Here is a 19,186-nt window from a genome sequence, read left to right as displayed (position 1 = left end):
GAAGATGATGGAATATGATAGGAGAGGAGGGGGCAGCAGGGAATAAAGGGGAGGGAGGTGGGGAGAGGAACCGGAGGGAGGAATGTGCGTGTGTGTGTCTCTCTTGAAGGTTTTGTGATGCTATTGGAGTAAACTAGGAAAATACCTGTGCACTGGATGCCTTCCAGCAACTCTGTAGGGAGCTGAGCTCACTGGGGGTGCAGAGTAGGCCTTACACTACTAAACCAGGTTTCTATCAACAAAATGGACAATTATGTTCTCGAGGAACAGGCTTATTGCTTATCAGGAGTTAACTAGTAATGATAATATGAGGAGAATCACATTAATAATTGTAGGTTGAATCAGTTGGAATGACCTGTAAGATTCAGGCAAAACCAATGAAGATGTCTTTTATTTACTTAGCTTATAGTTGCACAGAAATAGTTAATTCTGCTCTAAAGGGATTTATTTGGCTTTAGTATTCTAAGCATTGTTTGCCTAAATATTGGCACCAATGATTAATATGCTTATGCAGACACTAAAGCTCATTCCAAATGTGCCCAGTAATGGGTGGGTTTTCCTTATGACTTTTGGGATAGGATAGATTTTTATTTCATTCAATTTTCAGGATTTTGGCACCATTGGCAGAACTAGTGTTTATTACCCAAACCCTTGGACTTAAGTGGTTTGCTAGGCTATTTCAAAGGGCAAGTTGATAGTTCTGGAGTCACATATAAAGACAGCTGTCCTGGCTGTTGCAGCGGATGGAGCGAAGGTGCTTAACGAAGTAGTCACCCAGTCTGCGTCGGGTCTCACTGATATACAGAAGGCCGCACCAGGAGAACCAGATGCAATAAATGACACCCTCAGACTTACAGGTGAAGCGCTGCCTCACCTGGAAGGATTGTCTGGGGCCCTGAATGGTGGTGAGTGAGGAGGTATAGGGGTAGGTGTAGCACTTGGTGCAGTTGCAGACATAAGTTCCAGGGGTGGTTATCAGTGGGGAGGGACTCGTGCATAAGGGGAGTCATGGAGAGAGCACTCTCTTGGGAAAGCAGAGAGAGGGGGTGTGGGGAAGATGCGCCTGGTGGTAGGATCCTTCCCCCCTCACCTGGACTTGCCTATCACCTGAACTCACCTATCACCTGCCTGAGTGTGCTCCTCCCCCTCCCTCCACCTTCTTTTTCTAGCTTCTGCCCTCTTCCTTTCCAGTCCTGATGAAGGGTCTTGGCCTGAAACATCAACTGTTTATTTCCCTCCAAAGATGCTGCCAGACCTGCTGAGTTCCTCTAGCACATTTTGTGTATTATTTTAACAATCTGGTAGTTTTATGGCTTTCATTGCAAATGATTTGTTTGTTTGAAAAGTCATACTGTGGTAATATGAAAAACTTTGTGCTACAAATTTGCTGCCAATTGGCCCTATATGTATTTTGTATTAGTCCTCATCTCTTGTTGGAGATTAATAGAGCAGTGAGAAACAAAACATGTAGACCCATTTTCAGCCATTTGCACCTCATCTTCTATGATCCCATTAGACTTCCACATACAACAGCCTAAACTACATGAATGTTCAAGGTCTTGGAGTTTCTCCATACATGCTCAGTTCCCGCAACACAAATAGCAAGGAAAAGTCGACACATTGTGACAATATGCTGGTTCGTCCTCAACCTCGCTCACATCACATTTACCTTTGGCAACTGTGCAGTTCCAAGTGTCACACTGAGCTTGCTGCATGTACCCCATGAGGTAGGGTGGTCCTGGGCACCAACCAGGCCACAGGTAGTTAAAACTAAGCACCTGCCCATGGACCGCCCTGGTGGCTTTCTGACACCCAATGAAAATCATATCATACATACGTAAGTTAATCAACCATTAATATTAAATAATATTAGTGAAGGTTGCACTAGATATGCTAGTGTTTGTGCAAAGCTGAGGGGTCAGATATGAAGTGTGTTCCACTCCTCAGCTCAATACATTACAGGTATCAATGGACTTGATGGTGAGTCTGCAGTGTACAGGCGCAGAGGTCTGGAACACACTATGTATGGCCAGCTTGTATTTCACTTCAGAATCAAGAGGCCAGAGTTGGAGGGATGGAGATTTGTTGGAGTTTTTATAGGGCTGGGATAGGGAGGGTTTTGGGAACAAAAGTGAAATGTTTAGAAATGAAGCCTGGTCTATCTGAAGCCAGCCTGCAGAGAGGCAAGGGGTGACTTAGTATGAGTGAGGACTCAGGCAGCAGAGCTTGATAACTTCATATTTATGGAGAATAGAACATGGACGAATGGGGAAAAGTGTGTTGAAGGAGTCAAAAGTAAAGGTAATGGTGTGGATGAGGTCTGATGTGTCAACCTAGCACTGGGACGGGCTGGAACATACATCCTGGTTCAGAGGCACTGGTGTGCCTGTTATTCATCACATATCAACTGAGAAATAAAAATCTACTGCTTTCTCAGTCATTGCTGTGCCCATTTTCTGAATTGTTCATCTATTCCAGAACATTTTGATACCACAGCTGGTAGTCAAGATAAGTGAGTGTTTGCCAGAGTTGAATTTACTCAGTGCTTTACCAGAAGATCAATAAAAGGCTGCTGCCTTGGTCAAACATCATTAAGGAGCCTGAGATATGTATTGATAGTGCTTTCTGCCCGCCATCAATGTGCTTTGATGCTTTAATCAGCAAATTACAGTGCAGATCATGAGCTTTGCTCTTTCTGGGAACAGTTCATTCTCTTATTAATGGATTCTGATTGCACAAGATGATCCCTTAATCTGAGATAGTTTGTATTGATTTTTTTTTATCCCAACATCTGAACAGTAAGACCAGTCCTGTAGACTGATGATTCAGTGCGCTGACAGCTAGTCATCACAAAACATCCTGAGGCTTTGGTTTATCACGTGGTTCTGTAATCTCAGCTCTCTTGCTGCCTAGAATCGACTGCTACCACACAGAGATTGCAGCTGGGAGAGAAACTGGAAAACATCCCGGAAGGAATGATGACAGCTTGAAATCCAATCACGTTCTAATGCATTTGCATCCCTTCCTCAGCTGCTCAATCAGATGTACAAATCTTCAAGTGTTCACAAAATCTCATTTAATCACCATGTGTGACAAGGAAAATAATCACTGATATCTCTCTTACTGTTGGAATGTTCATTTTTGGATTATACAATAATCAGCCAACACTAACTGGAGGTTCCTTTAATGATCATAAAAACCTACCTTGGAGAAGATCCAGTTGTTGATAGACCACAGTGACCTGGAAGTTCTATGCCTCTCATGGGTGGTCTTGGGAACAATGTGCCAATGACTGATCTAATCAATGGGCTCATTACTGTGAATTTCAAAGCCTGAAGTCTTAGCTGCTAATAAATGGGTGCTACAACCTTTTGTTGTCAAGAATGTGCTGCCTTAGGCAAGGTTTAGGGAATGAGGAGGAGGTGGGATGAGAGGGCCAGTGGCCATCAGTGAATGCTCAGGGTCTGGTAGGTGAGCAAAGTAGGTCAATGGGGAAAAAGTGTGTGGGGGGGGGGTAATCTTTGAGCAAGGCTGTAGTTGGAGAAGGGAGTTGGTAGATGGTGCTAGTGTGAAGTTTAGAGCCTCCATTATGAGCAGATCAAGAAGCAGGGATGGATTTCTGGCTCTCTGCTGATCAACAGGTCAAGAGCAAGTTTGGGGGTGCCTGGAAGCAGAGAGTGGGAAAGAGTTTTGTGGAGAGGGTGGGGATTGTGGTTAAAGGGCCCAAAGGATTAAACCTTAGTGAAGACCTGCCTGGGTGGTGTCCCAACTCACTCCAGTGTTATGAAAACCTAATTGTTGAGGGAGCACCTGATGGTTGATCCTGGGACAACTTGGTCTAATTTCCTCTGCAATGTTTCAAACCAAATATTGCATGGAGAGTAACTTCATTCCACACACGAGCTTATTTCAATTCCCAGTTCTCAATCCACAGCCCTATAAGTGATGCTAATTCTCATCTGTAGATATTTTAACTGTGATGGGGGTTCCTACATCCACTTTTTTCAGGCAAAGAGATCCACACCTGCATCACTCTGGGTGAAAAGCTTTTCCCCCAATTTGCCTCTAATCCTTTTTGCTATTGCCTTAAATATATGTTCTCTAATTAATGGAAATTACTTTTCATCTTCATCCTGACTAGACTTCTCATAATTTTACATACTTTGATTAAAACTGCCCTCAGCTTTTCTTGTTTCAAAGGAACAAGAAGAATAATCTAATTGGCTTACCACCTGAAATAGCATAGCGATCCAATTGAAGATACACAGATTCATCCATTGCTGTATCTTAAGTAAATTTCTCAGTGCTATCATCTTGAACATGCAAAGTGTTGACATCCCATTGTTGTAACAACATTTTGGATTGATTAAGTAACCCATTTAGCAATAAACTTGGTCAGGATTCTGTTCAGTGCCAGCCAAAGTGCCACACCATGAAGATCAATGGCTGCAATCATTCTGACAGTGATGGATTACAGGATAAATATTTTTTTCCAGATCAGCTTAAATATCCCCCAGAAGTAGCTTTACAACTATATGGCAGAAGGCTGACAAACTATCCTTATATGAAGCTAATTATGCGATTGAATGTGTGACAACTATGTAACACAGAAATATAACAGAAAGATAGAAACATATTCTGGTCATATATATTTTGCGATATACTGTCTTGCTGTCTGTTTATGCTTCATCAAACGCCTACATATTACAGATAAGAACAAGGGGGAGAACATGTATTGAAAGTTAAAATATTAAAACTGAGCTGAACAAAGAGGCTTTGGTGTGTTGCTAAGCAGGCCATTAAAGGGTGGTATTAATTATTTCACAGTATGCAGACATCACCGTCACATTTATTACTGGCCCATAATTGGCCAGGAGAATATGGCATTGAACTGCTGTCTTGAATGGCTGAATCCTGTGCGATGAAAGTACTCCCACAGTGCAGTTAAAAAGGATGACAGTGGAAGCAGCAAAGAAAAAACACCAAAATAAACCTTTATGTTTTTAGGGGAAGAGAATACACTAACAGGGAGCTTGTACATACATTTTCGACCACAAGTGGAAGGTTATTTAAAACTTGAACATTTCTTTATGAGAATGATATAAAAACAATAGAAATTTTGCACTTTTGACTCAGGAAAGATAAAGAGATATGTTATTAAGAAACATCTGAAAAGGACTTTGCTCGGTTAGAGTAATGGTCTGACAAATTCTTCAGGATTATGAAGGATTGAGTTAAGGTAAATATTGCTAAGCAATAAACAAAATCCTGGAGGAATACAGCAGGTCAGGCAGCATCTGTGGAGGGGAATGGTCAGTCGACCCAAAAAGTTGACTATCCATTTCTCTCCACAGATACTGCCTGACTCGTGGAGTTCTTCCAGCATTTTGGTTTTTGCTCCAGATTCCAGCACCTGCAGCCTCTTGTGTCTCCATAAATATTACTAACTTGTTTCCATTGGTTGGCAAGACAGTAATGAAATGACACAACTTTTACTGACAAGAATTATAACAGGATGATCATTAAGAAACATTCTTTAAGGTTCAGAATGGCTAGAATGGGGGAATTCACGGCTTGGTATGACGACTGCTCTGCCTGGGACCACAAGAAACTGCAGAGAGTTGTGGACACAGCTCAGCACATCACGGGAACTAGCCTCCCCTCCATGGACTCTGTCTATACTTCTTGCTGCCTCGGTAAAGCAGCCAGCATAAGCAAAGACCCCACCCACCCAGGACATTCTCTCTTCTCCCCTCTCCCATCAGGCTGAAGATACATACCAGAAGGCTCAAGGACGGCTTCTATCCTGCTGTTGTAAGACTATTGAACAGTTTCCTAGTATGATAAAATGGACTCTTGACCTCACAATCTACCTTGTTATATCCTTGCACCTTATTGTCCACCTGCAATGCACTTTCTTTGTAGCTGTGACACTTTACTCTGCATTCTGCATTGTTTTAATGCTACCTCAATGCACTGTGCAATGAATTGATCTGTACGATCGGTATGCAAGACAAGTTTTTCACTGTACCTCGGTACAAGTGACAATGACAATAAACCAATTCCAATTCTTTGCCAGTTTTGAAGCAGTCTAATAATTATTCCAAAATTAGTTCAAAACTTGATGAAAAAGAGCAGGGGAGATTAGATGGCTCCAATGGAGAAATATGCCATCACAGATATGATGGACCATATGGCCTCTGTGGTGCAGCATTCTGTTTTTTGGTGCATGGGTTATTGAATTTCAACAGCGAGAAAGAATCTCAAAACCAGAGGGCAATAAATGGCCAAATTACACTTACATTTGGATAGCAAACCTTCTAGTAATATAAACTCAGTTAAATTACAGGCTACAAGGTAAAAAAAAATGAAGAGTCTTTTTAACAGTCCATCTCAGCAGACTTTAAAGAGGAGAATGACTTACCTTTATCCCCAGTTCTATGTTTTCCCCGCCATAAACATCCATTCCAGGGTCCAGTAAGCCGATTTCACCAAAAAACAATCTGTTCACTACAAACGAGCATCCAATCATAGCAGGGGTTCTGGAAAAGAGAACGAGATTTATCAGTCTTTGAGAAAAGGCAAAGCACTATGCTGGAAATTAGAAAGGGTCCAAGACTATGGAGAGGGACCACCTAACTGCCACCCCCCAACCCCACCCCATGCCCTGGAGAGCCTGGGATCACACCTCCCTTCCCAACTCCAGCTGGGTAGTGGACCTGCCTGGTCCTGCCACCTGTTCCAGGGTAACACCCGCCCGACTGAAAATTAAGTCTGTCAATCATGCTGACTACCAACAGGGAAACAAGGCATGGAATGTGAAGAAACCAAGACTTCTGAATTCGAGGTCTGAAACAGTGCCCTTGCACCCAAGTAACCTGATCCGGCAAATGTGCAGGCCATTGTTTACAATGGACCCAAGACTGATCAGTTACAATCCACTGTGCACCCTTTGGTGGCTTTAATGATTGATGTTGTGATGTAGTTCAATAAAAGGTACACATGGCAATAAATGAATCCGACAGTACAGTGAATAGAAGGAACTACAGAATGTACCCCGCATTCTGAGCAACCTACCTGCTTTATTACCTCCAGCACCCTGGCAAAACTTAAGCACTTCTAACAATTTTTCTACTGGAATCTTATTTCCTGAGCCTCCCAAAAATTTTATAAAACCTCCCAAGGGTTTTATGCTAGTTACTGCTGCCTATTAGTCCAAGATGTAGATTTCATACTTATGGATTGCATGTTGAAAGTTCTAATTGAGTAGAAATTAAGAATTCAAATGCCTAATAATTCCATATTACTTTTTCACTGAAACAGCAATGAGTGTCACCCTAATGTAGGTTGTAGAAGACCTATAAAGATTGCATTCTTCAGTTGTGAGATACATACATCAGCAATGTCATGTTTCCTTGTTTAATGCCAGACCCCGTATTATTTCAGTGATACTCCAGTGATACTCCAGTGATCTGTGGCTAGTTCTTGCAGCTGCCAGCACTTAGCAAAGCAGCTGTGAACTTAGTAACAAGTCCTTACAGGGACAGACCACAATAAGTAGAACACCCAGGGTAGTGTTGCTACTTAATGATTGGATACTTCACTGGTGGAAGGGTGGGTGGTGGGAGAGGAGATCAGAGGGATCTGGAGAGACTGGTGAAGAACTGTGCCCACTGGAAGCCTGTCCTTTGTGCAAGGGGCCATGTTGACCCCGCTTGGCTATAATGAGGTGCTTTCAGCAGGAGGTTGCCGGGGAGATCTCTTTAAGGAGTAAGAACATATGAATGGTCCATGAATGTCTTAACATTGGGGAAGCATGCAATCCTAGAAAATGCACGTGCCTGTTCTGCCTTCTCTTGTTGACTGAAGATAAACTAAATGAAGTTTTCACCCCCAGTGTTTGGAGTTTGGATGTTCTCCTTGATGCAGCAGAGAGAAGAAGACTGAGTTACAGCAGAGATCAGCAACAGCAACCCAAGATGATCCTGAGGCTAACATGAGGAGAGTGACTGTGCCACTGACCTCAAGAGGAAAGATAATCCAGATACACATTTGGGATAGCAATTGAAGTCACAGGAGGTCACAGATCTCAATGATGGCCAAGAACACAGTGCGACTGTTGGCCCTTCAGTTAGCACGGTTTTGAAGAAAGACGGCTTGATAAAACCTGATTGTTCTGCAAACAAATAAGAACTGTTGTTTCTCAGACCAGTGAGGTTGCAAATCAAGCTGGAGACAAACTCTGGGCATTGAGTTATTGTTTACAACATTTCAGGATGTTTCTCACTAGAATGAAAGTGCTGGAGGAAACATATATTCTGCTGAAAAGTCAAATGTCAAATTACTGGACAGGTGTTAAAGTCACAGAAACATGGGCAGTATTACTCTACTCCAGTTTAAGTGAATTACCAACTGCATAGCACTGCTTTTTGGAGATATGCAAAGAAGCTTATGGGTCAAATCGTTTGAAGCAGATCAACTGGTTTCCAGGAATGGAGAAAAATGAGTATGGTCACTTTTGGGTTGGGAGGTTGTGACTAGTGGGTACCAAAAGGATCAGTGCCAGGGCCCCAGCTGCTCACAATCTGTATCAATGATTTGGATAGTGTAATAAATCGAAGGGTACAGTTGATATAAAGCTGGGTTGAAGTATGGATTGTAAGGAGGATGTCGAAAAGCTTCGGGGGATGAAGTCCTGAAAAGAAATGGTGCCAGAGGCGACATTTTGCAGGCAGCAAACAGTAGAACACTCTTACATCCATGTTTCTGTTGTCTGCATCTACGTGCCTGTGATGCTGCTGCAAGCAAGCTTTTCATTGTACCTGCACCTCTCTGTACTTATGCATATGACAATAAATTCAACTTGACTTGACCTGAGACAGGCTAAGTAAATGGGCTAGGACGTGGCTAATGGAGTAAAATTTGGAAACATGTGAGATCATCCACTGGTAGAAATAAATAGAAAAGTGAAATTTTTTTTAATGGCTAATGATTAAAAAGCTTAGAGGGACATGAGTGCGTTCATACACAAATCACTGAAGATTAGCATACAGATACAGCAAGCAATTAAAAAGGCATATGGTACATTGCTCTTTACTGCAAGAGGATTTGAGTACAAGCGCAAAGACATCTCACTGCAATTATAAAGAGCTCTGATGTGACTGCACCTGGAATATTGTGTATAGTCTGGTTTCCCCACATTTACTTGTGATAGAGAGGGTGCAACACAGGTTCATCTGATCGATTCCTGGGATGGAGGGTTTATCCTATGACAAGAGATTAAGCAGACTGGGTCTAAACACGCTGGAGTTTAGAAGAATGAAAGGTGAGCTCATTGCAATGGCTAAAATTCTTAGAGAACTTGGCAGGGTAAATGCAATGATAGTGGGGTGTCTAGAACCGGTGTGACAGCCTCAAAGTAAAGGGTCAGACAGTTGGGAAAGGGACAGGAAGAAATTTCTTCACCAGAGGGTGGTGAATCTTTGTAATTCTCTGCCAAGACAGCTGCACAGGCTGAATCACCGTATCTCCTCAAGGTGGAGATTGATAGATTTTTGGATATTAAGGGAATCAAAGGGGCAAATGCATGAGTGTGATGCTGAGGTAAAGGACCAGCTGTGACCTTACCAATTAGCAGAGCAGGCTTGACAGTAATGGCCTATTCCTGCTTGAATTTTTTCATATTCATTGCACTTATGAGTCAAACCATTCCATTCAATTACAACAATCTTGAGAATGACCGATGAGCTAATGCAGTTGAAGTTAAAACCCCAATTTTAATTTAACAACCTGGCCAGGTTGATTTGCTTCCATATGTTTATTCCCCGAATTTTGGAATCAGAATCAGGTTTATTATCACTTTTATGTCGTGAAATTTGTTGTTTTGCGGCAGCAGTACCGTGCAATGACATAAAGTCACTATAAATTACAAAATAAGACTGTCAAAGTACTATCAAAGGTCAAAAAAAGAATCCCAGGAAAGAGCGGCATGGATCTTTATGGTCACATCGTGTTCAAAGACTTTATAGAGAAAAGGAAGGCTGACTCCCTTACAAGGAAGAAAGTTCAAACTTTAGTTTCTTGAACAACAAGATGATAGAAACAGATTTGAAGGGGAGGGGAGCAGTGCTTGAGGAAATAGAAATGTTGACAACATCAGCTCACATGGGGAACAGGAAGGCGAGTTGAGTGATCCATCATTTTAATGGGAATAGGTTCAAGGGAACAGTAGAGTCATCTCCTTGGCAAGGTACACATTCAGGGATAGGAGAAAATCTAGAAAAAGATGCAAGTTCAAGGCAAATAGGGATAGGTAGAAGTTTCTCCCAGTGGATTAGGGGAAGGGAAGGGAGCAGCAAAAAGTGTTTGGCAAATACTCTTACTCTTGGTGACAAAGAAGTCCATAAATTAATTGGACCAGCTGAAGGTGAATCTGCAGAAAACAAACAAAAGTGCTGCACCGACAACAATGAAATGAGTTTTCCAATGAGATTTTAAATGTTCTTTAAGCTCATTCAGGAAGTAACAGGTATTTCTAACCAGTCTTTTTACAACACTCTAATTACTACAGAGTACGTGGCCTCTGAAACAGGTACACATGACCATCAGGTCATCAGCCAGTATGGCAATTAAATCATTCGTTGTAAATAAGAAAAAAATTTGAGACAAAGTCTGATGCTGACTGTGAAGATTTATTAGTTAAAGTTTAAGCTATTGGAAGCCAGGAAGCAAAATACAGCACATTAATAAGTACATAAATTTCTTTGTCAGAAGCTGACAGAAATACCCGCCACTTATCAATTTCAAGTGAAACAAAATGAGTTGTTGAAAGTCCCAAAGGTTACATTTTTAAAAGGTGCTGCTTAGTAAATTACTTAGAGTGCTTATGCACAGGAAATTACTTCTCCTTAGGATGTTACACTAAATGCAGACAGAGAGCAGCTACTCTCTCCCCCTCTGTGTATAAATGGTGAAGATTTATTACCCACATGTCATTAATGTACCAAAAAACAGTAGGATCTAGATTGTCTCATGCTGAAATCAGGAACTACAGAGGAACCTATAAAAAGACTGGCAGAGCTGAAATATGAATATGGGTGATAATGCTTTGGGGAATACACCTCCATTTTACAAGTCTCTTCCTGTTGCTTCTTGATATTCCTTTTAATGCTAAATGCACTTACTGCAATGACCATGAAAACATCAATCCATAGTTAGTGTTTGGCCTCTTTTGTCAAAGGCAACATCAAAGACTGGCCTCGCACAGCCTTAATACATTGACAGTGGAATGATAAAAGTGAGGAGCCACAGGATGCTTACTGAGATTCCTCATGCAGTGACCTCTCTTTTTCAAGAACATAACAATTAGGAATTGCTAAATGTGACTTTCTCTGTGCTGTGGATAATAGGATAGCTTCTGCCTCTGGGATCATTGATTTAACTCAGGGATTAAAATAACTTCAATTGCAGTCTATGCTATAGAATGTTACATTATGGCAACAGGACATTTATTCTATCTATGGTTTTCTTTTCTTCACGCCAGCCAGCTAAAGTAATTCCATTGTTCTTGCAAGCTTTAAAATACGTTTACAAAACAACTTATTTAATCCCTATTAAATAAATCCATATGGGGGGAGTTTAATTTAGAGTCATACGGCATGGAAACTCGCTCTTTGGCCACCAAATCCATGCTGACCACCAAGCGCCCATTTACACTAATCCTACATTAATCCCATTTTATTCTTCCTACAGTCCCATCAACTCCCCCCAGATCCAACCACTCACCTCCACACACAAGGGGAAACTTACAATGGCTAATTATCCTACCAACCCACATCTGGGAGGAAATCGGAGCACCTGGAGGAAACCATATGGTCACAGGGAGAATGTGCAAATGCTGCTCATAGAAAGGAACCTGTGATCCATGTGCTCAAAGATGATGAGAAGATGGGCAACAATGTGGGAGCAAGAAAAACTCAAGGCCTTTAGAATCCTGAGTCCTGGAGAGAAAAAGGCAATCATGGTATCTAGGCCACCTTTTTAGCAGCCTTAAACATGGATGAAGTTGCTCTGAGGTAGAATGTTTTCTCAGATCATTAGCCTCCATGCTCACACATTCACATGTTCCAAGCTGTTTGGATCACGTCCACAATTTTCAAAGCAAAAGCTTGAAAACACGTACCACCTGTCTCAAGGACAGCTTCTATCCACTGTTATAAGACTCTTGAAAGGACCTCTTGTACGATACAAGATGAACTCTTGATCTCTCAATTTACCTCGGCATAGCCCTTGCACCTTGTTTGTCTACCTACACTGCACTTTCTCTTTAACTGTGACACTATATTCTGCATTCTGTTCTTTTCCTTTTGTACTACTTCAATGTACTTACGTTTGGAATGATCTGTATGGATGGCATGCAAAACAAAGCTTTTCACTGCATCTTGGTATATATGACAATAATAAACCAATTACCAATGAAATGATAATATCTCTGGTGAGGTGTATGTTTATCAATGAGACCTGTTTTTAAACTCCTATAGAACTTTGGCATCAGTCTTACACCTTACAACAAAGGTGGCAGGAGGAAGAAGAAAGGTATCATCAGACCAAAATTCTGATAAGGAATGGCTCTCTTTAGTACCAACATTCAGAGAAAATACATCAACTGTACACTCACCAGATTCAGCCAACATAATGGTACCATCACAAGTTCCCAGCATGGTAGGATACCAGCATCCATGTCTATCCATTACCCCGACCCCTCCACTCCCACTCCCACCCCCTTATACTGGGAATGATTAAATCAATAAAAACCAGTAACAAACAAGCTCACTCTAACTAGCAGAGATGAACCCAAGTTCTGACATTAGAACATTAACAAGACTAAAGCCACAACTTATCAATGCAAATCACACCACAACGATGTCAACTACTAATGCTGCTTAAAGGTGTAAGTTTACTGGGTGAACTTCGAATGGTAATATTGAATGGTAACCTTGCAGTGAATAGGCTTGTGAAAGATGCAGTAATTGATCGATGGGGACCAGAGACTCTATTAATCACCTAATAATTCTGTACATAGTGAGTTATACAAGATCAAACTCAGTGGCAGAAACCAAGTCCACCAATGGAATAGCTGTGACACTTCTCTGCTGTAAGGTGCTATTCGATTGACACCTTTTCCATTAGTTTCATTACAATACCACTGATCCTTTGGAGCACAAGTTTTCAGTCTACAAATCTGCTTTCCGCTGCATCGGATCGCGTGCGATTCTCTGCCCACAGGAATACATTGTACCAAAATGTTTACAATTCATTTTGCCCAGCTTTTGCAAATTCATTTACGAAAGATATTCCAGGAGTGCAAGCCTTTTATAAATGGTTGCATTACGACTTCGCACCTTTGTCATCCATATGTATATGGCTCATTGTATCTATTACATTTGTCCTACTGCTGCCAAGACTGCTGGAGGCATATCTGCAGACTTTAAGAGCTGACGCAATTGATTATGATGATATTAGTTGCTCAGCCACAACTTTCGTTGTTGCTTTCCAGACCGATTGCTGCTTCATTACTGGCTACATTTTAATAACTGTTTGTACAATTATACACAGAGTTCCCGGGGATGACTGAGCTAGTGCATTGGCTCATTATACATACTCAAATTAAGTTAGTCAATCCCAGACACTTACAGAATGAGGAAATTATTTTCAAATTAGAGGACATTAGTACACAACATAAACAGAATCAGTACTCAAGAAGAAATGAAAGCTACGTGTATAAAGAATAAAAGATGAATCACACTCTAAGTATCCATAATGTAAAATTCTACCTTGTGTTTGTTTTTCTTATGTATTTGAATGATGTCAGCGAAAAGCCCAATAGGAATGGGAATTATTTGATTTCACACTATCTCCTTTATCAAAATCTCAGAGCTTATTTGAACTCTGATTACCTTACTAAACAGCGGTTACTGAGGGCAGAATCCCTCAAGCAACAAAGAAGCCAATGACCAATAAATTGTTTTCGATGAAACTGATTTCAAAACGGAGCATTGAGTGAACACTTGACTTTGTTTAATACCTTGGTTAACTTAACATCCATGCCAACCACCACAAGAGGCAGGCGGCCCTTCATGTTGCAGACCTCCCTCAATGCTGCAGTGTGTGTCAGCTTGTCCTATAAATTCAATATGGGGCTTAGAAGCCTTTTAAATTAAGATGACAAAGGTCCTACTGTCTGGGGCAAAACTTAAAGAACCTTTTTTTTCTGAGGAGATTTGATCTCAGCAAATATATGGAATAAACTGGAGCAGGTATTTTGTGAGGCTTTCTCACAAACAGTGTTTAAGATGACTGTTGGTGACTGCTCATGTGATGACTGTGGCCTTGTTGGAGCTGAACATCTATGAAAAAAACTGTTACCCACGGATGAAAAGAACACTTATTTTTATTCTGTTTGGGACTATTTGATCCACGTGGTGAGACTTTAAACCTCAGGCAATTTAACAAAGCTTATGTGAAGCGTTTTAATGCAGAATAACTAATCCCCAAATCTGTGATCATCCTTTCTAACAACTGGCAGTGCTTCTTAACCAACTATCATTAATAACTCTCCACAATAACCTGCTTCTATTCTTGATGAGATTAAGCTATACCCTCGTTAAAATGTAAATTACTAATATTTTTATTCTTTAATTTTAAAGGTCAATTATTTTGTAATATATGAAGTGGAAGAAATCAAGGAATCTGCTCCCCGATTTTGATGAAATGGACATTCATGCATACTCTCTGGATTCTTAGATGTGACCTAAACCTGACCTTCCTGAAGACTGCAATATTGAAATACTTGCACTGCAAGTCACCTCACACTTAGTCATAAATTACAAAATTGTCTCAGTGACAAGTCACAAAGGAATAGCTCTTTTAAAGAAAAAAACCAAGGCAACTACTGTATAAGATAAAAAAGCCTACGTTAGAATCTTGTGAAATGATGTTAAATAAAACAATATTTTACAGAACAAACTGGAATTATAAGCCAATAGTTTTTACATGCCTTATCATTTCTGAGCCAGACACAGACAGAGAGTGGAATGTGGGTTAATTAGAGGCTTGCCTTCAAAGAGTTTGAACCTCAGATATTAACGAACACCAACAATAACCCATTTGAAAGGAATAGATTAGGAGTGACATTATTATCAGAAAAATAAAGCTGTCAAGCCATGGATTGCCCCATGAACTGTCAGTTTTAATTTCAAACAGGTACATTTCTTTATCTTATATATGCATGCTAGGGATCAGCTGAATCTCTGCAGCAAACAATGATGGAACTATAAGCTGAAAGAGCTCAGTACTCAGATTTCTTACACAGACCTAAGAGATGGTGGGCCTCCATTTCAGCGCCTGAATTAATAATGCGACAGTGATCAGATATACACTTTACATGCAGAGTTACAGAGAAAAAATATTTTTTCAGAAGAAAATTAATTTTGCAGAAAAATGATTAGTGATTGATGATATATGTGCTTAAAAGATCCATGGTCTGAATGATGTTTTGAGGCTTGATGTAGACACCAACCAGAGGGAGATAGTTTGAAGGAAATGCTACTGAACAGTGTGCCAGAAAAGATATTCAGGCATTACAATATTGTAGAATTGTTTTTTTATGTGAGGAATTTTATATTGAACCTATGCTCCTATGAAAAATAAAATGGCTGAATGGAAGCATTTTGAAAAATAATATTGAATGATTTGATTAGTTCATTGCATTATTAATAATTGATTTTTCTTCAGAGCTGTCCATTACAAATGCACTATTTACTAAATATTAACCAATTCCTAACAAATATGCTCCTTAACTAATAGATTTTAGAACCCATATACCCATTTAGAAAGGTTTGAAGAGAAATTCTGAAATATTTTTAAAATATAAACTCAAATTCTCCACTTCTGCCTTCGAAACCATAAATACTGGATACACTCAGACTGGGCCATTTCTTGTCAACTCACCACAAACTACTTTCTTCAACAGAATTACTTCTAACTTTCTTTTCCAGTATGACTAGTGACAATACTGGCAAAGCAGATTTGGAGGTTGGCAACTCTGCTGCCATTGCCCTGATGCAATCCAGGACTGCATATACTGGCAATTCTACTCCCGGCCAAGGTGAACAAGATTAGATCATTTCCTTGTCAATTAAGTATGGTGACAGCACTACTGTAAGTGACTCATATTGATCTATGCATATAATTTATGCCACTATCCTTCATTCTTCTGAAAAATTTAGCTTGCGTTTATTGGGAGAAGTTGTCATAGTTTCCAGCATGAGCTTTATTTCCTTTGCTCATTGAAAAATAGACACATTGTTTTAATATATTTATAGGTTTTGTTTCATGTAGTGTCAGGAAAATATTGAATCACTAAGAAATATGGAGAACTGCTGAAACATATGATCTTTTTGAATTTCAGAGCAAGGGTGATTTGGCCTTGACTGAGTGTGGCACCACAAAAGCCTGGTAAAACTGAAGTCAACGGGCATCAAGGAGAAAACAGTGATGATTGGAGTCATGTCTCACGAAAGGAAGATGGTTATAATTACTGGATACCAACCATCTCAAACCCAGGATGTCACTGCAGTCTCTATGCAGTCTCCAAGATCTGTCTTCAACTGTTTTATCACTGACCTTCCTTCCATCATAAGATCAGAAGTGGGGATGCTCATTGACATCTGCAAAATGTTCAATTTCCTTTGCAAATCCTCAGCAAATGAGGCCGTCCATCCCTGTATTCAACAAGGCCTCACAACATGCAGGCGTGGGTTGACAAGGAACAAGTGACAAGTAACACTTGCACCGCAGGTATGACAAACAACGGCCATCTTCAACAGGAAAGTGTCTGAACATCCATTCTTGACATTCAAAGGCATTACCATTGCTGAGTCCTCCACCATCTACATCCTGGGGGGTCACCACTTACCAGAAACTTAACTGGACCAGAGCAGACATTGGTGGCTCATTTAATGACACTTCAAACCTTTCCATCATCTACACGGAACAAGTCAGTGATGTGATGGAACACTCTCTGCTTGCCTAATGAGTGCAGCTCCAACAACACTCAAGAAGTTTCACACCATCCAGGACAAAGCAGCCCACTTGATTCTCACCATCCACCACATTAAAACTCATTCCCTCCAGCACTATCACTGTGCCCACAGTGTGCACTAACTACAAAATGCACTACAGTTACTAATCCAGGCTACTCTGAAAGCATCTTCCAAACCCATGACCTCAAAAACCAAGAAGGCCAAGGGCTTCATATGCTTGCCACCTGCATGTTTCTCTCCAAGTCATACACTGCCCTGACTTGGAAATATAGCCCCATTCCTTAATCATTACTCAATCTAAGAATTGGAACTTCTTCCCAACAGCATTGTGAGAGTACTTTCGCCAGGGTGACTACAATGTTCCAAGAAAACAGGTCTTCACCATCTTCTCAAAGAAAATAAGGATGGGCAATAAATGCTGGCCTTTCCAATGATTTCTAGATCCTGAAAAATGGATAGGAGTGATTTACAATATTGTAAACTTTCTACAAGTCTTTCTGATCTTCTCAAAGGAACTTGTGTTATGGAAGCTTTATCCACTTCTTGATTTTGAGGGAACTATCACTTCTTGATTCAGAATTGGAACATGTGCTATTTCTTCCACAAGCTTCTTTGGATCAACTTCTGGAAAATGCTCATCTCATAACACGTAAATATTTTCTTGAATATCTCTGTACACTTTAATTGTCCTATCTTCACGAGATAGCTCTATGGAATGTATATTCCCACTACCACTCCAAAATTCCATTTCCAAATATCACATACATTAAGTGATGTTAACACACAAACTCTATGATATTATTAAGGCATTTATAGCCAGATTTTTATATTTCAGTTGCTTTCCTTGCACTTTCCCATCAAGTTATGATTGAATTTAGCCTTCCAAGTCTTCAGAGATGATTTCACATTATAAGACAGTTGTGTGTATGAACACAAGCCTTTGAGTATTAATTGCCATGTATTGCTAATTATCATCATTCACATTCAACTGGTCATATGAATGCACAGATCTAATTTGATGAAAATTTTGGCTTCTGCCAACTCTACATACAGATCCTGTGAAGTAGATACTGTTTGTCTTCAACTGCCTGCTTCAAGCATGCAGTCACCACATAGTTGAGCAGTTTTGTCCACTCCAGGCACAACTGGGATGCCTAGTCACTCTGACTTGCCTTTGTGTGACCTCCATTTGGTTCTAATTTATCTAATTTCTCCTCCGCTTGGTTCTTTAATGCATATGGGACAGGTCCTGATTACAGTGGATTGGTTTTGCTTCTGGTTGAAATGAATACAAACACTAAAACCAGTAGAGATAGCTTGGAACATTGCTGTTCAGCTTCCCAATAGTATGCCTGACTATTAGTTTGAACGAAGCCTTCTGAAAACCTCTTACCAGTCTGGCTTCAATTTTCTGAGCCAACCTTTGCCCATCAATAAGTGTAATCAGCCACAACCATTGTATCCATTTGTTGGTGACTGTGAGTCACTAAACATGCATCAATCCTTACCCATGACTGAACAATCTTCTGCCATGTCAATGCTCTTGTGAGGACACAGACCATTTAACCACTCTTTTTTCATTCTGCTTTTTAACACTGCCACTGGTGAAATAAATGCTGTAGATGCCCATTCTCCACTGTTTTCTCTCTCTCTATTCAACTTTGTGTAGACTTGCTCTCTGTGCCTTTTTAATATGAAAACTCTTCTGTGAAGCAATTAGATAGCCTGGATTGCTTTGGTTAAGTATTTTGGCTCACTAGAATGCTGAGAATATGTATGTTTACTTCTGCTTGCAGCTCTCAGTTTGAGATTTTCAGATTTAAAGCAGCTCTGTAATATCTGCGGCACTTTAGTAAACTAAATATCTTACCTTTTTGTCGGCATTAGATACTTTGCTCATATAAAACAACTTTCTTGGGCTCTTGTTTGGCACCAGGGCTTAAACCTTTGTTTGACACCAGTCTTCACTGTGATTAATTCTGTTGTATACTTTCTGGTTAGTACCAGGGTTTCCCTACCATTGTGGAACAAGTCCTGATTGGTGAAGTCAAAGGCTTTGATGAGGTCAAAAAAAATTGTTATAG

The 19,186-nt window shown here is 40.4% G+C and overlaps 1 protein-coding gene across 1 annotated transcript in view; it reads right to left on the bottom strand.

Moving 5' to 3' along the window:
- Window positions 1-19,186, bottom strand: part of galnt17 (polypeptide N-acetylgalactosaminyltransferase 17) — a 282,637-nt gene that overhangs the window by 78,583 nt on the left and 184,868 nt on the right. The window contains exon 6 of the mRNA XM_052035410.1: window positions 6,425-6,542. Coding sequence (XP_051891370.1) covers window positions 6,425-6,542 — 118 coding nt within the window. The remainder of the gene's footprint in view (window positions 1-6,424; window positions 6,543-19,186) is intronic.

This window comes from Pristis pectinata, chromosome 21 (genome assembly GCF_009764475.1).
Source record: "Pristis pectinata isolate sPriPec2 chromosome 21, sPriPec2.1.pri, whole genome shotgun sequence".
Taxonomy (NCBI): Eukaryota; Metazoa; Chordata; class Chondrichthyes; order Rhinopristiformes; family Pristidae; genus Pristis; species Pristis pectinata.
This window is presented reverse-complemented; position numbering and strand designations above follow the sequence as displayed.